Source organism: Genypterus blacodes, unplaced genomic scaffold, assembly GCF_046128005.1.
Source record: "Genypterus blacodes isolate CSIRO-AG114 ecotype Tasmania unplaced genomic scaffold, CSIRO-AGI_Gbla_v1 ptg000156l_1, whole genome shotgun sequence".
NCBI lineage: Eukaryota > Metazoa > Chordata > Actinopteri > Ophidiiformes > Ophidiidae > Genypterus > Genypterus blacodes.
Genome location: NW_027466957.1, coordinates 7,713,454 through 7,735,176, shown reverse-complemented (window position 1 = coordinate 7,735,176; position 21,723 = coordinate 7,713,454). Strand labels below are relative to the sequence as shown.

The 21,723-nt window shown below is 43.2% G+C and overlaps 1 protein-coding gene across 1 annotated transcript; it reads left to right on the top strand.

Moving 5' to 3' along the window:
* The first annotated feature begins 462 nt into the window (after window positions 1-462).
* LOC143013509 (protein Wnt-7a-like) lies at window positions 463-7,453 on the top strand. The gene is made up of 4 exons (XM_076167168.1): window positions 463-837; window positions 1,397-1,623; window positions 4,105-4,376; window positions 6,142-7,453. The coding sequence occupies exons 1-4, from the start codon at window positions 767-769 to the stop codon at window positions 6,622-6,624; spliced, it is 1,053 nt and encodes a 350-aa protein (XP_076023283.1). The 5' UTR covers window positions 463-766; the 3' UTR covers window positions 6,625-7,453.
* The last annotated feature ends 14,270 nt before the right edge of the window (window positions 7,454-21,723 follow it).

Here is a 21,723-nt window from a genome sequence, read left to right as displayed (position 1 = left end):
TTTCAGATTGAACACGATATCCTTGCTTACTTGCTAGGTAAACACACTTTCATACTATTTAATTCACTTCTTGTCCTCAATTATTTGGTTTTTTTTTCTATTTTCTTTTTTTTGTGATTTTTTTCCAATGCATCAATGCAAACAAATTACAATATATACGTGCGGAGAGTTTTATGACGACATCACGTGGAGCTCCGATCAAAGCAGTGACCAAATAAACGCAGTCATCCTCATCAGTCAAGGTGACTTCACATAAAATAAGTGTGTGTGTGTGTGTGTGTGTGTGTGTGTGTGTGTGTGTGCGTGTGTGCGTGCGTGCGTGCGTGCGTGCGTGCGTGCGTGCGTGCGTGCGTGCGTGTGTGTGTGTGTGTGTGTGTGTTTGAGATTCAGCCCTGACGGGATTCTTCAGCAGGGCCCCATGTCTCCTGAGAACACGCCCCAGATAGATGAGCCAGATATATAGCCGAGACCTGCGGGTAGCAGAGGAACTGTGAGAAAGAGATAATCGCACTTGCTCACCCCAAGGGTTACCTGTGACACCCTCGCAATGACAACAGGGCCCGGCACAAGGGGGCCACGTCAAGGGAACCTGGATGATATCCTAGCTGGCACTTTGTAAAAAGCTCCTGGGCGTGTGTTTTTGATGCTATTCGTCATTTTGGAGTTCCCTTGGAGTTACCTGGGCTGTGATCGATCGGAGAATAAGCGAACACGAGTTATTTATCAGCTCTAAAAATCGTTGCATGAAACTCACTGTGGGTCCGCAATGAGTCGGAGAACACGACGCTGGATTTTAAGAGTTTTGCTTTGCCTAGGAATTGTTTATTTGAAAATTGGGTGAGCTGCGTTTGTTTAATTATACATTTCTCATATTTTGTAACGTAAACATTGACACTTAACATGTTTTACTTGCTGGTGTTCAACCAAAGACACCTGTTGTGCACCATTTAGCTTTAGAAACATGAAGGCGTGTAAACAATAAATCAATCAGTAAACACAAAATGCAGGTTTATCTTAGCTGCACTCACAGCTACTCTATTACTCCTACCATGAATTACATTTCCTTTGTGGTGCGTTCAAAGTTGGTAGCATTTCGAACCGTAACTCTTTTAATCTTTAATCTCACTGCAGCACAGCATATATCTTAATCTATTTTATAATACTGCACCGAATAATAAAAGTAAAATATTAATGGTAGTTTCTGAAGGGATGCATTTGTTCTGTAATATTTCCACTGTAGATCAGAATAGTTAACGAGCACATGTGTACAAACGCATTTGACAAGAAAACGCATGTAAACCTGTTTTGTTTTGAAATCTCTCCCCCATAAACAAAGAAGCATAAAGAACGAGATCATCAGTACTTTCTGTCAGTCATGTCCATCTTCCATTCACAGTGGCTTCTCGTCGGTGGTGGCCATAAATGCGAATATAATCTGTAACAAGATCCCCGGTTTGGCCCCCAGACAACGGATTATCTGCCAGAGTCGCCCCGATGCCATTATCGTCATCGGAGAGGGAGCCCAAATGGGCATCAACGAGTGTCAGTTTCAGTTCAAAAACGGGCGCTGGAACTGCTCTGCGCTTGGGGAGAGGACAGTCTTCGGAAAAGAGTTGAAAGTGGGTATGTTGCCTGTCAGTTTAAGTTTGTCCAACTTTTTCTTCAAGTATTTACACTAAAGGTTAGACAACGTTTGTAAATTCCCCTCCAATTTCCCCTCCGATTTATGTATAAGTGTTATTAACATGTGTATTTCCTTTGCTGTATTTGTAAAGCGATGACCTTGACAAGCCAACCTTCTCCATTGTGCCTCACAAGACACACAGTCACATGCTTTTGCTCATCAACCCCAAACTTTCACCAAGCAAATTCCACCTCTCTTATGATCATCTGCCATGGATTATTGCATCCTCAGTGTACACAGCATCCCATAAGGAGCCAGTGTCATTTACACAAGGCCTAGTTTTACTGCAGACTTTCAACTAAGGAGGGCTTTCTGAGTATTTATAAAAGGTATCTGAAGCCAGCACTGTAACAAAGCTCCTGTGAATGTTGGCAGCCTTTCTTTTCAGCCAGGCAGAGTCTCTGGAGGCACATTTCACTGGTCTTTATCCTGTCTAGCATTGGGTGCTGTGGCTCTCACTATAAGGACATAGATCTTACCACGGGTATAAGTTACACACAGGGTGAGCCAAGAGGAAAGCAAGACCTCAAAGTACTAATTTAGAGAAATAATTCATTCAAATCAAATAGATTGCGATCTGTGCTAAGGAATGGATGCACGTTAGTTTGCTTCGATCTGAAATTGTGAATGATAATATTGAAGCTTATTGTTGATTATCTCAGACTGGTTAGATGTGTATTTATTTGGGGTACAAATACTGGGAAAACATGTAGAATGTGATATTTTGTCTAATTATACCCCCATTTAGGTACAATAAGTATAAGTGGTTCGATCACTGGTGCAGCACTTTAAACCGCTTTTGATAAAAATAGGATTTAATTATAGATCCCCTTCATCTAAATCTACTAAAGTAAAGCAAAAAAAAGCCAGTGCCCTTTTTCACAATGGTCAGTAGCTTGGACCAGCTGTTTGGGGCTGTCTTGCCTGCTGCTGTTGGTAAAAAGGGATTATCTCTTCATGCTGTTGAAATGAAAACAGTGGTGTTTCACAATCTGTTCCTTTATGAAAGCGTGGTTTTTAGCCCATCAACAGTCTTGGCCTGTGGTTCCAAGGGAAGATTTTAAGTCTATGCCTTGGACAGCCATATCTAATAGATTGGTTTCACTGATCAGATTAGTGGTAGAAGCCGAACGGACGTAAATGAATGTCATTGTTGATGCTTAGGTTGAGTGTGTCTGTGTAGCCTGTGATTGTCCTTAAGTGAACAAAGAAAAAGCAGTGAACTCATATAATGCTGTTGGTAATGCATAGATATCGACATTCACCACTGAAATATCTTAGCCTCTAACTAAGTTTCACATTAAAATGTATTTTTAAGAGATTCTGAATAATAGAGACGTGTGTGTGTGTGATGTTGTAGGGATGAAAAGGAAATGTAGCAGAAGCATAACAGTCATGTGGCATCACTAAAGCAACTACAGGCTTTTGAATGTCTCTGTTCTAAATATCTTCCAACACTCATTACAAGGTTATTGAAGAATTCCTACCATCTCTTGTGGTGAACCTCTGCACTCGGAAAAATTAACAACGGTGCAGTCAGTCAGTTCTGAGTGACACACCTTCTTTTTTGGCTCAGAGCCCACTGAGTCTATAAAAACGTCCACATAATTGATGCCTTAATATGAGTTTTTCTTTTCAATGGCAAGGGCACATATCCAAGATGTTTATCAGAAACATGGTAGCTTTACATCGTGAACCTGGTGGCAGGAGGAAGCACGGAGGAGGGCACCATGTTTGTTTTGAACGGAGACAAGAGGAGTTTGTTTACACGCACATAAATTATAATGGATGATTCAGTCAGCGGCTCTCTGTTTGCATGGAAATGTGTCACAGATCCATCCTATCCCATTGTTAGTGTAAATATGTGTCTTGTTGCGGATTATTTTTGGTCTCAGTTTGTTTTGTATCAGGATCTGAATGCTGTCAGATTAACCTTTAGCTATATGTCGATAATTCAGTGCGCGTAAATGATTGGTTAGCTGGACATGGCAGAGATAACGCCAGCATGAAGATTCTAATGTTGGTTCCTTATGAGTTTACACAGAATGTGACAGTTTCTGAGTGGATCAATAGCTCTTCCTGGGCCGACAACCCTCTTATTCATGCGGCTTTGTTGACTATACTGCCAGCAGCCATTCACAGGCAGGACCGTTTCCAGGTCAGGTTTCAGAACACTGCAGCCCTTAGTAGACGATGATGTAAGCACACAACTGTTAATAATTAATCTCTTTTCTTTTTAAAAATCCTGTTACGTACTTATTGTGTTTCCTTGAGACCGAAAAGAGTTCTTAACTTTTAAAATTATCTTTCCACATAACTCCTATTCATTCCTATTTTATTTTTTCTTCAGTGTATTCATGTTGTGTAATTCCACACACCTGCTACATTTTTATTTTATCCAATTTTCCCCTCTCTCCTAGGCAGTAAAGAGGCAGCATTCACCTATGCCATCATTGCAGCAGGGGTGGCCCACGCCATCACATCCGCGTGTACGCAGGGTAACCTGAGCGACTGTAGCTGTGACAAAAAGAAGCAGGGCTTCTACAGTAAAGATGAAGGCTGGAAGTGGGGAGGCTGCTCAGCAGACATCAGCCACGGCCTGGGCTTCTCCAAAGTATTTATTGATGCTCGGGAGGTCAAACAGAATGCAAGGACACTCATGAACCTCCATAATAATGAGGTGGGACGCAAGGTAAGTGACAAGTGATAAAATGATGAATAATACTCTACGTCAATTCATGTAATGACTTACAGGCACAGAGGAATGTATGAGTGAAGACAAATGTGATGCAAAGTGCTGGTTAATCACGCAGATGAACTAACTAACTGTGTCAGCGGTGGTTTAATACTCTGCTCGGTGCTGTGGTCCGAGTGAACCGTGCCAAGGATGTGGGCAGTGGTGCCAAGATTGAAACAAGCCGAGGAATAAAAGGCTGCTTTTAGGAAAAGATGTTTTAAGTGGCAGGGTTTGATTACAGCCCAGATCTCCACAGGAAAAAAAGATTGACGCTGTACAAAAAAGCATTAACCCGGCCTGCTATGCTTTGCACCATTGGGACAGTATACAGTTACATTTATCACAGCTCCTCCCGCTATTTCTCTAATATCATAAACCCCCATCAGGTCTGATGTGCTTTCACGTGCACCACAGATTTCATCACCAATCTGTGTCTTTGTTTCTGTAGATGGGTGTGTATGTACATATATGCACGTCACTATAGCTGCAAGGTGCATATGTGACACCGGCATGCCAGCTCAAAGCTTTTATTTCACCATCAGGCATACATGAGTTTTAATCCAAACCGGATCTGAGGGGAAGAGTAGATTTCATGATCGGTTTCAGAGAATCAGTGGCTGCACAAAATTGCAGAGAGACTCCAGGAAGTCTAGAGGTTAGAGACTGGGTGAACTAAAGTGCAAGACACGAGAGTGGAGTTACTGGAGAGTAGAGAACTTTGCCCAAGTCAATCCAGCTCTCCCTCTCTCCCTCTCTCTCTCTCTCTCTCTATCCCTCTCCCTCTCGTTCTCCAGCCAACACATCCGTCCCCACACCGGCTGAAAAGCTTCTCACACATTGTACTGGTGAGCAGATCACTTTCTGCTTACATTGCTGGGCCCTGAATTCAAATTGGCTTATCTGGACAGCTAAATTGCCTCCCAGGGAAGAGACTGTTCTGGCGGAATGAAACTATCTGCAGCTTATGTGCGTTCCCTTGTCTCCGCTAATAAATGAGCCCTCTGTTTTGATGACTATCCCCCTCCTTTATTTATGCTAATCAAAAGCAGTGACACTGAGCAGCAGCGCTGTTTGCGGCGCTCTGTGCGAAGACGTCCAGACAAAAGCTGTCAGAAGTGTTGGTCACAGAATGACTGATGGATTAGTGAGGTGAAGCCAAAGGGTTCATGTCATGGTTTGTTCAGAGGAGAGTTGTTTTTGAGTCTTGTTCACACGTCTGGATTGGGTTTGTAAACGTCATTTGCCAAGAACGTGCAAACATAACACCTCGTCAATGACTTTATCAGCCGTTTAGTGTCAGGAAATTGCAATTGACCTCGTGAAAATTCTGGTTGTATTCACTTCTTATTGTCGTCAGTTCAGGGTTTAGCAGTAATCCTAGTCCCTCGACACCTTGTACAGTCATTCTTGACATTTGTGTCTTGTGTGTGGTGACTGCACACACAGAGCCTGAAATCTGATACATTATTTTGGCTTCTGTGTATGTGGTATCACACAGCGACGTGGTGGGCCTGTATTTAAACCTCAATCTTAATGTATTAGTTGGCTACATTGTTATTAGGTTGCATGTTTCTTGGGGTAAACTCCCTTCTAAGTGGTTATAATCATTAGTATAGCTGTCACCAATGTATTTATATGTGTTATTAGCACTTGTCCCCAAAGTATCTCTTTACAGTTTATAGTTGTCCGTGAGTTACTAAGTTGTTTTCTGTCTGTCTAGATCCTGGAGAAGAACATGCGACTGGAATGCAAGTGTCATGGCGTCTCAGGCTCTTGCACCACCAAAACCTGCTGGACTATGCTTCCCAAGTTCCGCGAGCTCGGCTACATTCTCAAGGAGAAATATGCCCACGCGGTGCACGTGGAGGCCGTCAAAGCCAACCGCAACAAACGCGCCAAATTCCTCAAGATCAAAAAGCCGTACTCCTACCGAAAGCCCATGGATACAGACCTGGTGTACATAGACAAGTCTCCTAACTACTGTGAGGAGGACCAAGTGAGCGGGAGCCTGGGGACGCAGGGCAGAGTCTGCAACAAGACTATGATGCAGCATATCAGTGGCTGCGACTTGATGTGCTGCGGCCGGGGATACAATACACACCAGTACTCCCGTGTCTGGCAGTGTAACTGTAAATTCCTATGGTGCTGCTACGTCAAATGCAACACCTGCAGTGAGAGGACAGAGGTGTACACGTGCAAATGAGAGTATTTATTGGACGGCGTGTGTTTGCAAGTATGTGTCTGTGTGTGTGTGGACATTGAGATTTCCTATCTGTGTTTTCCTGGACCAAGTGTGACTTGTTTGGCTGTTTTGGCAGTCCGTTCTTGCAGTAAGCTGAAGATGAGGCATCATGATGTTTTTTTTGCACACAAAGCTCTTCAGCCCCTTGGTGGACGCTGGGGTGCAGTTTTGGAACAGTGCGACAAAGCATCGTCAATAGGAAAAACACTGACCCTGGCATATGGAGCCGGTGTGACCACAGTGTGAGTCACCGAGGCAAAATATCAAGACTTTAAGCTATGGACATGTAATGACATTTGGACAGTTTGGATATTGCCAGTGCAATGTAACTACGGTGGATGTGATTGCTGGGACGTGCACAGTGCTGTAGCTCAGCTCACTCCGTACGCACAGACGAAATGACACAGCCATCGGGAATATTTAACATGCTGTATTTAGAGAATGAAAAGTAATTAATATTAATTTATTCTATTAAAAAAAACTACTGATTTTGTCCATTGTGGATAAAAAAATAACTAGATGTCAGGAGGGTTTAGTTTATTAATGCAATCAAAAATAGCTGACAGTAAATACACTGGAACTGAATCAACCAGGAATAATGTTGTGTTGTAGAATTTGAAACTGGTGTAGGCAACCCACATTGACCTTCTGACCGTCTAATGAGTTTGTCTCCCCTGTGTTTGCTGCTAGTCTAGAGAATTCCACTTGCTGAGGTAGAAGGCTGCACGCTCTACTGACCGTCTTCAATGGCATTGCTCACTTCAATCTGATTTAGCTTAAAAGGAATTATTCACCGGGCACACTGTCTACATTTGGTAAATATTGGTTAATAGAGTATATTTTGTAAAAGCCTATTTTTATATGAATGTCTTATTTATATCTTTTGCATATTCAGTGTCAAGTCCTGTCCCTCATGCTCGTTTTGTTTTGGTAAAAGCGGATATATAAGTTGGCCCCTGCTGTCACTGCCATAGTTGTTTATTGTAAGTAATAGAAACTGTTTCTCTGTGTTCAAACTTCTGTGTTTACTGCGTTTCATGACTACTACTGATGGAATACAGAAACAGAATAACACTAATAAGACACGAGTCTGAGAGTTTGATTCCTGCCGTTGCAATCCTGACACCTAAACATATGGGAATTCCATTTCACATGCACACAGAGCACGTAGAGCTATTTTGGTGCATTATAAATAACTGGGCAAGTGTGTAACAATTATTGAAAACTGAGTGAATCGGTTAATGACCTCTCCCGCCATAAACCATTGTTAACATTGGACTTTGCCATCATAAATCACCTTAATTACTTAGTTACATAGAAATCAGACGGCCATTGATTCATTATGTTTGTCTTCAAACAGACATAAAAGTAAATCCAAATTAGAGAAAAAGTTGTCAAATATGATATGGTTACCAAGGAGATAAATCAGTCCTCACGGCATTTATGCTGCAAACACAATGAGAGAGCGACAGAGACGTTCTTTGAGAGGGGAAAGTTATTCAGGCTTAATTGAGAGCCCATCTCGCAGACTGGGAAGCGGTTGAATGTGTCGTAGGAGAAGCAGTGTTTGTACTCTAATGGTAGGGTACCAGTGTAATTGATGAGGCTGGTTGGGCAGACTGTCACGGTGATGACTTGCTCAGTCGGGAGGAGTGGGAGCTGTCAGGTGATAGATGACTCGCACATCTGCTTCATTCACTCCTGGGCCACTAGTTGCTACAACAACTCCAAAGCAGCGGAGAAAATGCAGGGCAGTCTCCAAGAGAGGCAGGGCGACGTGTCAGGGAAATGTTAACGATGCTTAAGCCCACAGTCGTTATGGATTCCACTCTCATCGGCCTGGAAGTGGAGGCAGCAGACAGGCCCAAGGTGTTGACGGAAAACCCACTCCCAATAACCATCTGGACTTGACAGATGCACCTTGTAAAGTTTTCACCTGTGCTGCATTTTGTAAATTTCCACATATTCCAAGCAAAAGCCTTTTTTTTCTTCTTCTCTTCTACCTCTTTACAAAAGTTGAGCCACATGAGAATTCCGGTCTACAGTAAGTTACAGTAGATTAGCCGTATCGTGTGTCCTTGGCAGCGACGATCTGCCAGAATAAAGAGAAAAGGGGCGTGATGGGGATAATAACAGAGGCTTGTCTTCGTCTGACAAAAGCTTTCAGCTTTCATAATATTGATACAAAAGACTCAAGCTTAAGAATTGGAAGACGCTCCAAAAACCTCAAGCTTAACTAGGCGACACACATTATCTTATGTACAAAGACTTGTGTGGGAGTTCTACCCTTTACATCTCTTCTGTTACTTTCACTTAATTCTGCGATGTCTTCACATTAGATTTACTGGGCAATATTTCAACTTCTTTTGGATTCTTTGAGCGAGGCGTCTGAGGTTAGGAATGCCCTCGGGTCCTTAATAACACCGATTAATAGTTAAGCTTTACCTCATCAAAGACTTGCTGCTATAATTTTAAGTGTAATAAACTTTTTTATTCAACAAATGCCGACTGCTCCAGCCTGTGTTTCATTGATCCACCTGCAGTGACTTCCAGTCAGGTGCAAATCACAGAGGCCACAGTCACGTCACTGAGTCACAAACACAAAACACCACCTGCTTTGATATGACAGACTAAGTCAGACACCCTGCAGGATCACTGAAATGCTAATTATACTCTTAGCTTTGTTGCTCCATAAACAGGACTCGGCCCATGCCAACATGTTCACTGGGTGTAATATCCATGTTGCTCTGAAGTGGGGTTGCTCTGGCCTTTGGAGTTATGTTTATAAAAACACACACACAGAGACTCATACTCATACCCATGCCCACACACACACACGCACACACACACACGCACACACACACACAGATCACATGCGGTAGCAGGAGGTTTGGTGGTAGGTGCAGATTTATGGTTGGGAGTCTGGCTCACTCCCTGTGTTATTGCTGGAGACCGGCCATGGCTTCCCTATCTGCTCCCATGACCTGTTACATGAGGGCAGCGCAGCAGTGAGCGTCTCCCAGCACGCTGGGTCAAAGCCAACAATGTTAGATCGCATGTCTTTTAAACTAAAGCACGATTGTGTTTCCTGTTTTATTCCTAGAGGAGCCCTTACTTTGCCAATCATCAGGTTTGTAGTTGGAATTCAGAGCTGGTGAGATCTCTCCCTGTTCCCTTCACTGGTCTGCTCTGAATTAAAACTAAACATAGTTTGCATCAACAACAGCACCTTACCTCACTGTTTCAATAAAAGATTACGGGATTACTGCAAATATGCAATCAATGAATCAGTAAGTGACTAACAGTTGTTAAATTATACATTTACAGCGGCCGGCTCTCTGTATGACGGAACTGTTCTGTTTCAGTAGTTTCAACCACTTCATTCATGCAAGTGGACACAGCTAAAGACAATCATTTGAAAAGGAGGAGGAGTGAGAAAATGTGCTCTCCACTTTTCCTCTCCCCTTCGCTCTCTTTGACCATAAATCTTCTGACACATGATTATGTCAGTCATACTTTTGTTTTTCCTCTGGTTCAGACATGCACAAGCACCTGAGCGCTCCACAGTAAATTGCAGAGCACAAGGTTGTCTTTATGTGATTCCAGAGATACTGTAAGGGCACAGAGCTCATTCATGCACTCTCTTAACAGCGTGCTTTGAGACAGGGCGCGATGGAAACCAGAGATAGTCGACAATATCCACTCCCCACAGGAGAGATCCACAACTGTTTGTCTTAAAAAGCAGCCCTCACAGGGTCTATCTGATGTTACAGGTAAACACGGCGGTCAGATCACTTCGCGGTATTGTCAGCGGCTTTGAGAGAGCACAGATGGGATCAGCTCTCTTGGAGGTGGTGGGCGGTATTGAAGGATCCATTCACAACGACTTGAATGGACGTACTGGCCCGTTCAGCCGGGCTCTGGAAGCTCCTGAAATATGTAATCACCGCTAATGGTGTAAGAAGAACTCGGAGCTCACGTTGAAAGCTGCCTTTGATGCTTGTGCATGTGCGCTGACGTATCTCCAAATGATCTGAGAGCCCCATATGATACTTTTCCCTGTTTTTGGAGTGGTTTGGAGCGAGGCTATGGAGGGCCCTCATACCTGCCCCCCTGCAGGAGACGTCACCTGAGCTAAGCTTACAGTAATCCTCCGATGTCTGGGGCGTCCTGACACGGGATGTTTTGAACAAAAACACCAAACTGACTATAACCCCATCAGGCTCAGAGATACTCAGGAGGAGAAATGTGAGTGATCTTCCTCCTCCAGTGTGACAGTCAGAGCTTGAATCAGAGTGACAGACTGAAAGCAGGCATTGCTCTTTGTTGATTTTATTGTTTCCTCTTGGCTTGATAGAACAACAAGTTCAAAACCGCAGTTCCGCCACTGCAGTTAACTTGACTCCTCACCTAGTAACACATGGCACATTCACAAACTAACACAGCCTGTTGTTATCTCCTACATCTCTATATTAAGCTATCAGTCAACGTGAATGCCATCGCAATTTCTTTGATTGTCTGCAGGAGAAGGTGCACAAACAAGTCGGCGTGAGGTAAACTCTCTGCCTGCACTCTACACGATGGTGTCATAGCTTCCAAACTCCTGTCTCCCGGCTGAAAGGTTCAGAGAGAGTTGCAATGAATTCTCTCCTCTAGCATCTTGCAACCTGTCCGGACACGTTTCCTAAATGTATCATTGCAGAAAGCCATGAAACAATTTGAGCTGATGCTGCCAGTTTAAATAACTAAACCGTGTGGTCAGAGCTATTATATCATTAATCTTCCCATTCTCTCCACTCATGCTTTGCCAAGATATGGAAACACCCTCACCTTCAACCCTGAAGAAGTAAAACGATACCTGAAAGTACTTCTTTTGATATGTATCTCACAATGCTGGCGATAAAAAAGGGTTTTGAAGTCAATGCTATCTGTATATCCAAGTGTGTATCAGAGGAAGAAGACATTGGATTTGTGTGCACGGGTCACAGACTGTCTTTACACGTGCTTAACTCTGTACGCCGCTGATGTCATGAACTCTAATAAGCACTTGAATGAAGTTTTATGTCTCTGGCTCCCTGTAAATAATGTTGTGTTGGCTGTAAACAAAGTAAAGGCCTCAGAGGAGATGTCTGGCGGGTGGTATATGCGGTCATTCCCCTTCACAAAACTACACTCCTTCAAACATATTCCATCATGTCACCTCTTCAAACACTCTCCCGGTCATACATTTACGCTCACAATCACTATTAACTTCCTAATCCACTCAGAAAACTTAATTGAAGTATGTAGGTAATGTGCACCGAGTGACCTCAGAGTTGTGGAGGTCACCGAGTGACAGTGCTAGATGATTCTACAGTTCAATGCGGGGTCAAAGGTTTGTCTGTGGGGCAGGGGAGCACAGCTGGATGCTCTGCTCGGAGGTCAGCCTCAGTGATGGTAATGAGATAAAGAATAGGACAAAAGAAAGGGGCAGAAAGAGAGCAACCAAGGGAGAGAATCAGACTTTTACTCACCCTCAGTGATTGTACCGATCTTTTACCTACAGTGTGTTGATTTATGGTTGTTCTAATGTTATACCGACGTTGTTTTCAGACACAATGCTGAATGCAGGCCTGGCCATTCATTTGTTAGTGTCTCTCCTCCTGGCCTAGTTAAGTTCACAATAAAGGTCTAACGGTCAGTGACTCCTGATGCAATGCCAGGCAGTGACAAACACCCTGAAGGATTTCTGGCAGGAAGTCTTTAGATGCAGTGCTGCTTTGCTGCCAAGGAAATGACTCTGCAATGCACTGATGGTGATATTAGGACGTGCAAAGATAAAACCGATAGAGCTGAAGTGGAAGGATATATCCATCTCCTCCTGCAGCTTCCACAAGAGAACACAATACATACACGTCTCATGTCACCTGTGATTTCCTGATGAGGGAAGAAAAGGAGCTGGAGCGTTGTCAGCTGGCATGGAGTCGATACCACAGTGATCCACTTCCATCATAAATCACTACTCCTCAAAAGGAGAGGTGTCTGGTGACAGGGTGAGTAGGCATACAAACAAAGTGGTTTCTGCTGTGACAGAAATGAAGTGGAAGTTACTTTTGCTACTGCCAGAGTCGATGATTTGGAGTGTGACATGCAAGAGCAGTCCCGTGTAAAGGGGTTTCAACCAATTTTACAGCTCAAGTGCAGCTTAGCGGTGATGGGAAGAACTATTTGGAAGGGGAAAAGGCTTTTATGAAATTGGAGAGAGATATGCACATCCTGGCAGACTGACCCGTATGACATCACAAGGGTCACTCCCTGTTAATGATGAAGACAATAGGCTGGATTTGCTTGGAGAGGTTATAATGGCTCTTTGAACATCAAGTATCACTTGTGAGATGTTGTGATGCGTTGCACCATATACAGTCACACTTCTTAGTTATGTAAGTTATACTTATTTTCTTACACTAGCTGAATACTTCACGCAATGGCAATAAACTGAATATCATATGAGTCCATCTTTAAGGCTCCAGGAAAGCAATCATGAGTTTCTTGTATCACTTTCATAGTTAATCTGTCTTATACACTGATAATCAGCCATTAATTTGTGGGATGTTTCAGAACACCAGATCACATTTTGTTATTATTAAGTATAATCAGCTTTAATGACCCATCAATGTTAACACAGGTTAGCTGGAAGGCACACATCCACTCCACGTTTGTAAAAAAAAAATTGCGTTTAAATCCATTTAGTCCAATGCATTTTACAGCATTAGACTTGAGGTGTATGAGGTGGAAGTTTGTTGCAGGTGGCAGATCTTCAAAGGTAAACATGAGAGACATATTGCCAGAGACAAGTTGCAATTATGGCGTCATGGACATGTGCATGGCCAATAAGGCCCAGAACAATGAACAGGAGATGAGTCGCTTACAATAAAAGACTGATGTAATTCTATAAAATAAGGATTTGGCGCACATGACCTGGGCACACACAAATACACCCAGAAGGGGTATTTATAATTTGTAAACAGACAACAAATAGCCTGAGTGGCTCCTTATTCGGGCACAGACATCCCTGATTTCCTCTCTGAACATTTAGGACAAATCAGATATCAAGAGGAGCCCAAGTGATGTTGATGATGTTAATATCTGACCGAAATGAGCAAAAAGGAAGGTCATAATTATTGATGAAGGCCACCATGTAGCTCCAACAATGGTCATAGTTCTAAAATGAAGAATCCAAAGGAACAGTCGCCCCCTACAGTCAGGGACCAGTATCACAGACTCGGTCGCTGTACAGATGAATGTAAGATTCTGAATGATCATTGTCGTGCAGCATTTCTGTGGTGGCTTGTTTGATTGATCGAGAAATAAAAAAAGGAAAACAGAGTGAGAATGAGACAGGCTTCCTCCATACGCCAATGACAGGTTTGTCTTGGAGAAAGACAGAGACAAACATTACCTCAGAGCTGCTGCTGCAGACTCACTGTACACCTCAAAGACATTGTCAGCGCAAGAAGAACTGATCTGTCCTGGGGGGAAATTCCTTTCTACCAATGTCCCTCTCTGAGCAGACTGTAGTTGTCAGCGTCAGGTCATACGATGATGTATTTGTGTGTTTCGATAATGGAAAAATTCCACCATTGTGAAAACATTGCATGAGCAAAAAGCTCCATGTGAAGCTTTTGAAGATGAGCTACCAGAAAATTCAAGAAGCTCAAAACTGTTTGCATCAAGACCCTTTTTAGCAACTGTCAACTAAACAAAAAGGTCTTTACAAGTAAATCCTGGGATAACAGCTCCACCCCACCCATGACAGAGGAACTCATGTTACAGCATCATTCTGCTTTATAACAGCGGAGATGATGGAGACGGGATGGTGACCTCCACATTTGCGCTTTTGAACCCCCAGCCAGTTTTATTGTGACGCGTCTAACGAGTGTAAAGGCTTGGATGTGCCGACACAATTAAAGCAACGGCTGTACATTCAACGTATGAAGTGACCCAATGCAAATAGTCGGCGGTTAGATGTACAGTAGAGTGTAAGAGAGGCTCGGTCCCTCCTTTCACAAGCTGCCTCAAAGCCAGTCAGGCAGGTTTGCTGTAATTACATGAAAAATGGCTTCAGTCCCTCCGGGGTTTTGGCCACGTTTGAGAGCAAGAGAGACAGAAGAATTGTCTTTGCATGTGTGTGTATGTGTGTGTGAGACAGAGAAAGGAAGAGTGTGTGTGTCTGTATGTGTGTGTGCATGTGAGGAGTGTGTGTCAGGGGGTAAGTGTGTGAACGGCCACCTCGTATTCTGTGACCTGTTTTCCAGTGTGAAACTTTTTGAGCAGGTTTTTTAATCTGATGCAGAAAGCAAAAGAATGTCTGTCAGCCTGTTTGATAAATCACATTTATATGATGGTATCAGGCCTATAAACTAACATCAGTCATATATCAATTACCAGTGTCTGTCAGCGTCATGAAAGAGAGCAGTTGTAATGTTCCAGTCTGTTAAGAATTGTTTAAAACGTCTATAATGCCAGTGGCACGCGGCATCTTTGTGGATCACTCTTGACGTCTCTGGTGATTTGTGTAAAAATTGTGTGAAATTCCTCCTTAAATCCTGGTGATCAATCAAAACCTTTCCAAAACAAGCTTTGGGCGATGCATTCAGGAAAAACCCCTGTTATCCGAGACCAGCGGAGGCGATTGGGACGAGGTGTTGGGTAAGTGTGAAGTGTAAAGTCCTCCACCCCGCGGTCCAATCCTTGATTAATTCCTTTTTTTGTCAGCTAACGTGATATTTTGGTCTGTGCCAGCAAAGTACCCATTGAAATTCACAATACCAGCTAACTAAGGCTAATCTACAGGTCCACAGAGATGTTGTCTGGGGTCTGATAGATTTGGGTGAGAGCAGAATCTGTCTGGAGCTCAGTTGCCTGCCAGATGCTTCTGTATCAACACCTCTTTTATCACCTGAAGAGAGTCGTCCTGCCAACTATGACAGTAATTCCGTGTGAGAGGGCCACACTGACAGAGGCATCATCCCCTCGCTGCTTGCTCCTTTGGTACCACACTTTCGCTGAATCCTCCTGTGCGAGCGAGCTCTGTCAGCCAATGTTTGGACTTCCTGAATTTATGCATTCAATAAAAAGTCAAGACCAGCACATTCCTTCAGCTTTCTGTGCCAACCCGCATAGCTACGTATATCTGCACAAAGAAGCCCTCGCTTCACGCGTAGGAGAGCGGCAATAGGAGAGCGGGCTGCCGTGTTGGCCGGCTAAACTACACGAACGCCTCGGAAAAATAATGATTTTTAATGTCAAATCCATGTTCAGATGAGTTTGTAAACAGTTTGCCTTTTTGATTCATATGTGTTTGCTTATACAAACAGGCATGATGTGTGTTTCATACTATAATCAACTAATCAAGTGGCAGCAGCGAGCAGGCGTATCGCTCAGGAACGTGCCAACATGCAGCCGAGCTCTTTGATGGCCTCGGGTGTGTGTGTGTGTAGGGAAGATGACTTTGGCTCTGTTTGATGGGAAGGATAAGTGATCCTTGGTTCACCGTGGGGGATGGTTGGGTTCTGGTTTGCTTTTGATCACATTTATAACTACTGATTAAAATAGTTTGTTTATGGTTGTTTATCCTCTTCGCTCCCGTGCATATGGCCCCATTAGTGTGTTTGTTTAAGGCATACCTGTTGTCATGTGCAGGTTATAGCTGGTGATTCCTGCCTGTTCTTGTGCAATGGAACACTTAAATTTTAAAGCTCTTGCGATTCGAAACAAGAATGTATTACGGCAAGTTCAAGATGAAAAATTGAGCAGGCGTGTTTGCAACAAGTTAGGTCAACGGCCAAAGTTAGAGCATTAACGTGTTTCCTGAGCCTTTAGAGTCATTTTACAAACTTGATGAATGTGATTGTTTGTCACTTGTACACATATAAAGATGTCAGAATGGATCGGAGCGCTTTACTAGACTTAGAGAGCAGTTTAACGACGGCTTGAAAGAGATCAAATTACTTTTCAATGTAGACTTTTTTATGATGATTACAGGGTTTAATTTAATGTCATTCAACATAAGCAATTTAGAAAAACAATATATCATGAATGTATACGGCAAATGTCAAGGAGGTTAGAGGATTCTTTACAAGGCTTCTTTTTTGGAAAGAATTATACAATAACAACAGACAAATAATAAAGCATCTCCAGGGTATCTGTATGTATTTGAGGAAAAGCAAAGAAGTCCTGCTCCATCTCTCTCTCTCTCTCTCTCTCTCTCTCTCTCTCTCTCTTTTCTTCCTTTTTTTTTGAGCAACATGCCACAGCACGGTCCACAACTGTATGACGATTGCGCCTTGAAAAAGAAAAAATGCCTTTTGAAATAACAAACACTTGAAGCCAGCTCATTACTCGGGCGACATTGTTTCTTCCAAGACAAGCCTCGACTCTTCATCATTATACAACTGTGCCCCATTGCTCACCAACAGAATATTTATTACTCGCACTCAAATCCACTTAGAGCAGACAGTGAGCATTCCAGAGCTGGTTGGCTGCGAGAGCCAGTGAGGAGTTTGTGAGGAATGCCTCGCACCAGCTGAGGAGATGTCAGGTATGAAGACTCCTCCAGGCTTTACGACCACAAATACATGTCTGTGGATACATCAGCATAGTACATGACTGCAGTTTCTGCTCTATGACAGAGAGCTGGTCTCAGTTCAGTGTGAAAAATCCATATTTTTGTGGGTTTCTCATTTGTTTTGCCGCTTGTTTTTGATCAGAACACACACACGTCTCTGCTGAGATTACAATGTGCCTCCATGATCCACGTTTGCAACATTTAGCTTTCTTTGATGCTTGATTGTCGTCTCTGGGGTAAAAATCACAACAAATCAAGCGGCTTCAGACCACAAACATCTGTATGCTCATGGTGCATCTCTGAAATCGTAGTCATCAGCTCCTGTGGGAACAAGTCTAGAGATAACCCATTCAGGAAGCCCATATTAGAGTCAATGAGGCAGAGTAGAACAAAAACACAGAAATCACAGCCCTGCAGGTAAACAAAAATGCTCATTGAAACTGAAAGCCTGGAACTGGTTAAATAGGCTGTGGTGCTTAAAGAGAAAAGCATGTCAACCCACAGAACAGAGAGACATCGCCAAGCTTCATTTTAGGAGCAGTCATTGGGTGCAAACAGAACTTCTTGCTGATGTGTTCCTGAGTGGGAAATCACCACTGAAAGTTACGTCACATGCAAACACGGTGATTTCACATGAAAAGCCAGGAGCAACACCAGACCACAAACAGAAATTTTCCGCAACAGCAACTTCAAAGGCGGAGTGACATCGGCCGACGTCGACGGTCACAGGTTCTGACTCTCTGACTGAGAGCTTTGTGGCCACCCAGAACTATAGGTTTCAAACAAACGGCAGAAAAGTAGATAAGCACCGAGCCAAAGTAAATAAGAACGCAATCGGAACATGTTTCATATTTTGTATTCAGTAGATTTCATTGTACGTTGAAGATGAATGTGCACAATCACATAGATATGCAACTTTAACTACAATACAATGACGTGAATACACAAACACAAACCATTATAAAACTCAGTCGTGCAATGTGTGTGTCATGCCGTAGCATAAGACATCCCATAATACACAGCTCCATTCTCTGCCAGTAAGAATATTCCAGTTTCTCACACCGGGCAGAAATCTTAAACGACATCTGACACCAGCTCTTATCTTCAACACACCCATCGCTCCTACACGCCAAATAGTGGACTACCAGAGTGCTTACATGACTGATAACCTTCTGAAGTTGTCCTTTTGATCAATCTTTGTCTCCTTTTATATCTGATCAGCGAAGTTTATAAAAAAGATGAGACTTCACTTTGAAATCAGGCAGAAAGGAATGCACGCCGGCTGTCAGCTCACGTTAGGGCCTTCCAGTAGTTTCTGTGGTCGAGAGAGAGAGAGAGAGAGAGAGAGTGAGAGAGAGAGACACTAATACCACCTATCGGGGGCTCCCACATGCATACAACTCCATTATACAGTAAATGGCTTTAATGGCACACGTCCAATCCCTCCCATGATCATGAAAGTGTGCTTTTATAGCATGTTACGGCAAATAATATACAAATTACAAACATTAACGTGATTATAAAAGGGCAGATTTATAAAAAAACTATAAAGACTGATAAGGGCTCATTCCCATGTTGTGTTTTTGTACATTTGTGGAGGCGGGAGTATATCCACGCACTTTCTGCAACCTCCCCAACAACGTCTGCATATTTGTGCGCTTGCTTTTCTTTCTGTTTTTTTACCAGCAAAGTACAATTTGCGGCCCAGCCCTTAACCGTAAGACCTAACCTGAGACCCGAGGCGGCACGGAACCTACAGCAGCACAATCATGGCTTTAATGAGACTTTACACCTGAGGAGAGAAACACATGAAAGACAGCGTAATGAAACAATGACTGATGTCCTCAAATTGGGAATTCCCTCGCTCATTAAGCAGCCTTAACTAAGGGCCATTATCCTGAGCCATCCGATTCATCAACTGCTAAATTAAAGGGATTTCGTAACATCACACACACACCGCCAATTCATACTGATCGTAATATTCGACAATAGCAGGGTTACGCTTTGATATCTAGGGGGGTTAAGTGCTGCTCCATGATACTGCCTCTAAATGAGCAAAAGCCCTGATGACAAAGGTTGAGATGTTTTTTCAGCTTAGCTTTTACCCTTAATGGCGGTATACTGCGGGACACCTAACATAGAATTAAATGCAATTATGAAAAAATGTTTCCAACCCATGAGAAAGAGAGAAGAAGGGGGAAGGGGGGGAGGTAGCGGGAAGTGAGAGGAGCTTGTATTCATTTCACACAGCCCGGGGCAGCAGAGAGGATACGGCCTTTTCATATTGGCAGCTGTTTGATCAGACTAACAGCTCTCCATAGCTGTGCCATAGCTGCAGGTATGATCCAAACTCATCATCAGATTCAAAGGAGACACCACGTCTCCAATGCACTCCAGGCTCTTTCCATAAACACAGCTGAGTTACTACACGGAGCGTCCTCGCTTCCATATTGCCGTTCCCGTTTTTCATATTTTTTTGTAGAACTAATTGCTGATAACTTCCATTTTTGGTGCAACAATAAAGCTTCCAGTGGGAGATGTGGGATCATGCTGTGGTGGCGCTGTGGTGCGGCAATGTAAATGTTGTGACTTTGTGTGTGTATGTGTGTGTGTGTGGCAGAGAGAGAGAGAGAGAGAGAGAGAGAGAGAGAGAGAGAGAGAGATAGAGCGAGACCACAGACGGTGACAGTGAAAGGAGGTGTAGCTTGCACAGCTCTGCTTTTAAGTTGCAGTGTTGTGTTTTGATCATGATTATCAAGGCCATAGTTGATGCATGATAACTGAGGTGTGTTTTGTGTGTGTGTGTGTGTGTGTGTGTGTGTATGTGTGTGTGTTTTGTGTGTGTATGTGCGCGTGTGTGTGTGTGTGTGTGAGCGTGTGTGTGTGTGTGTGTGAGCGTGTGTGCGATCTGAATGACTGCACAACAAAGAGCCTGAATGGATTTAGTCAAAGCTCAAACACTGATGCAGCTGCATTCCGGGAGGTTTATGATGTGAAACACCAAAGCAACGGAAACAATGATCACATTCATGACATGTCATTTTCTCCTACTTTTATCTGAGGAATTTGTTGAGGTTTTTTTTTTGTTCTTCATCTTTCTCATAACGTAATGCGTCCACCTTATCCAGGCGGGGCCGTCGTTGGAGAGCTTGACCTCGTTTGTACAATAAAAGGAGCAGAATGAGTGAGATGATACAATCCAAAATACGTAAGTAGATGATAAGAATGTCTTATTCCATCCTCGTACATATGAGTGTAAGAGGATCATACCATAATTACCATCCACTACAGTGCATCAACTATATATATCTTAAGAATGATAACTTCTGATAACTTATATACCAGCTTCAGTTTCATACTGAGGATAAGGACCCCTGAATAAAACCTTCATCCTAAAATCCATCTCTTCATTCTTGAATTTGTATAGATCATGCAGGGAGGTTGAATATCTACAATACAGGATTAGTGTTTCTGTCGCCTCAGACCATCAGCCTCCTTTGAGACGTGTGTGTCGTATCACCCGCGATGACTTACTCAGGTCATTTAATATGAAAAGAGAGGAAGAAGAAGCAAACAGAGGAGATAAGAGCTTGGAGGAGATATGGAGGAAGGCTTAAGGCAATGAAGAGGAGGAGGGGAGGGGGGGGTCGGCGCCACAATGGGCTGACGGGGAAAAAGGATTTTGATTTGCGGTCGGAATCAGTTTATACTGACATGTTTGCACTGAAATCACAAGGCTTATTTCTACTTTGTGGCTTTATTTCCAGTGAAACCTGTTTTATGGTCGGTTGAAAAATGAATCCACTCTCTGTTGCTTTTTTTTTATACAGTGTTTGATTTCAAAATTTACAAGGGAAAAAGTAAAAAACCGCTGAATGTCGTTCTCTGATAAGGGTCGTTCCAAACGCACCCTGCCAAATGTAAGGAGACAACATCGCCCACTTCCATCAGCAGCGCGACGCCATTGGACACATTGTCCTCTTTATCAGAGGAGTATGCGGTGGCATGGTCGCCGGCGACGACTACAGCGTGTCCGTTCTTATAGAGTCTTATCCTCATGAGGTCTTCAGAGTGAGCTATATGGCCTGTGAATCTGAAGTAATACACACCTCTGACCGGTGCAGTGAAGTAACCTAAGACAGAAGAAAGAGAAGTAGAGAGAAAAGCACATGAATGCACTAATAATGGTCAAAAATGTGTTTTATCATACAAACAAACCTAATCATAGTACCTGTAATTGGGTGGTAGTGGTTTCCAATGTTAGTAAAGACATTTCTGAAGATGAGCTGAGCTTCGTCCCAGTGGCAGAGGTTGCCCACACCAGATGACCCGAGGGAGGCAGAAAAAGCCACTTTGCTCACTGTGTAAAAAGAAAACGTAGTAATTGTGTACATTTACTCACTCGCACGCATATTCTGCAGGGCATCAGAGAAAGAGAATAAAAAGAATACTAC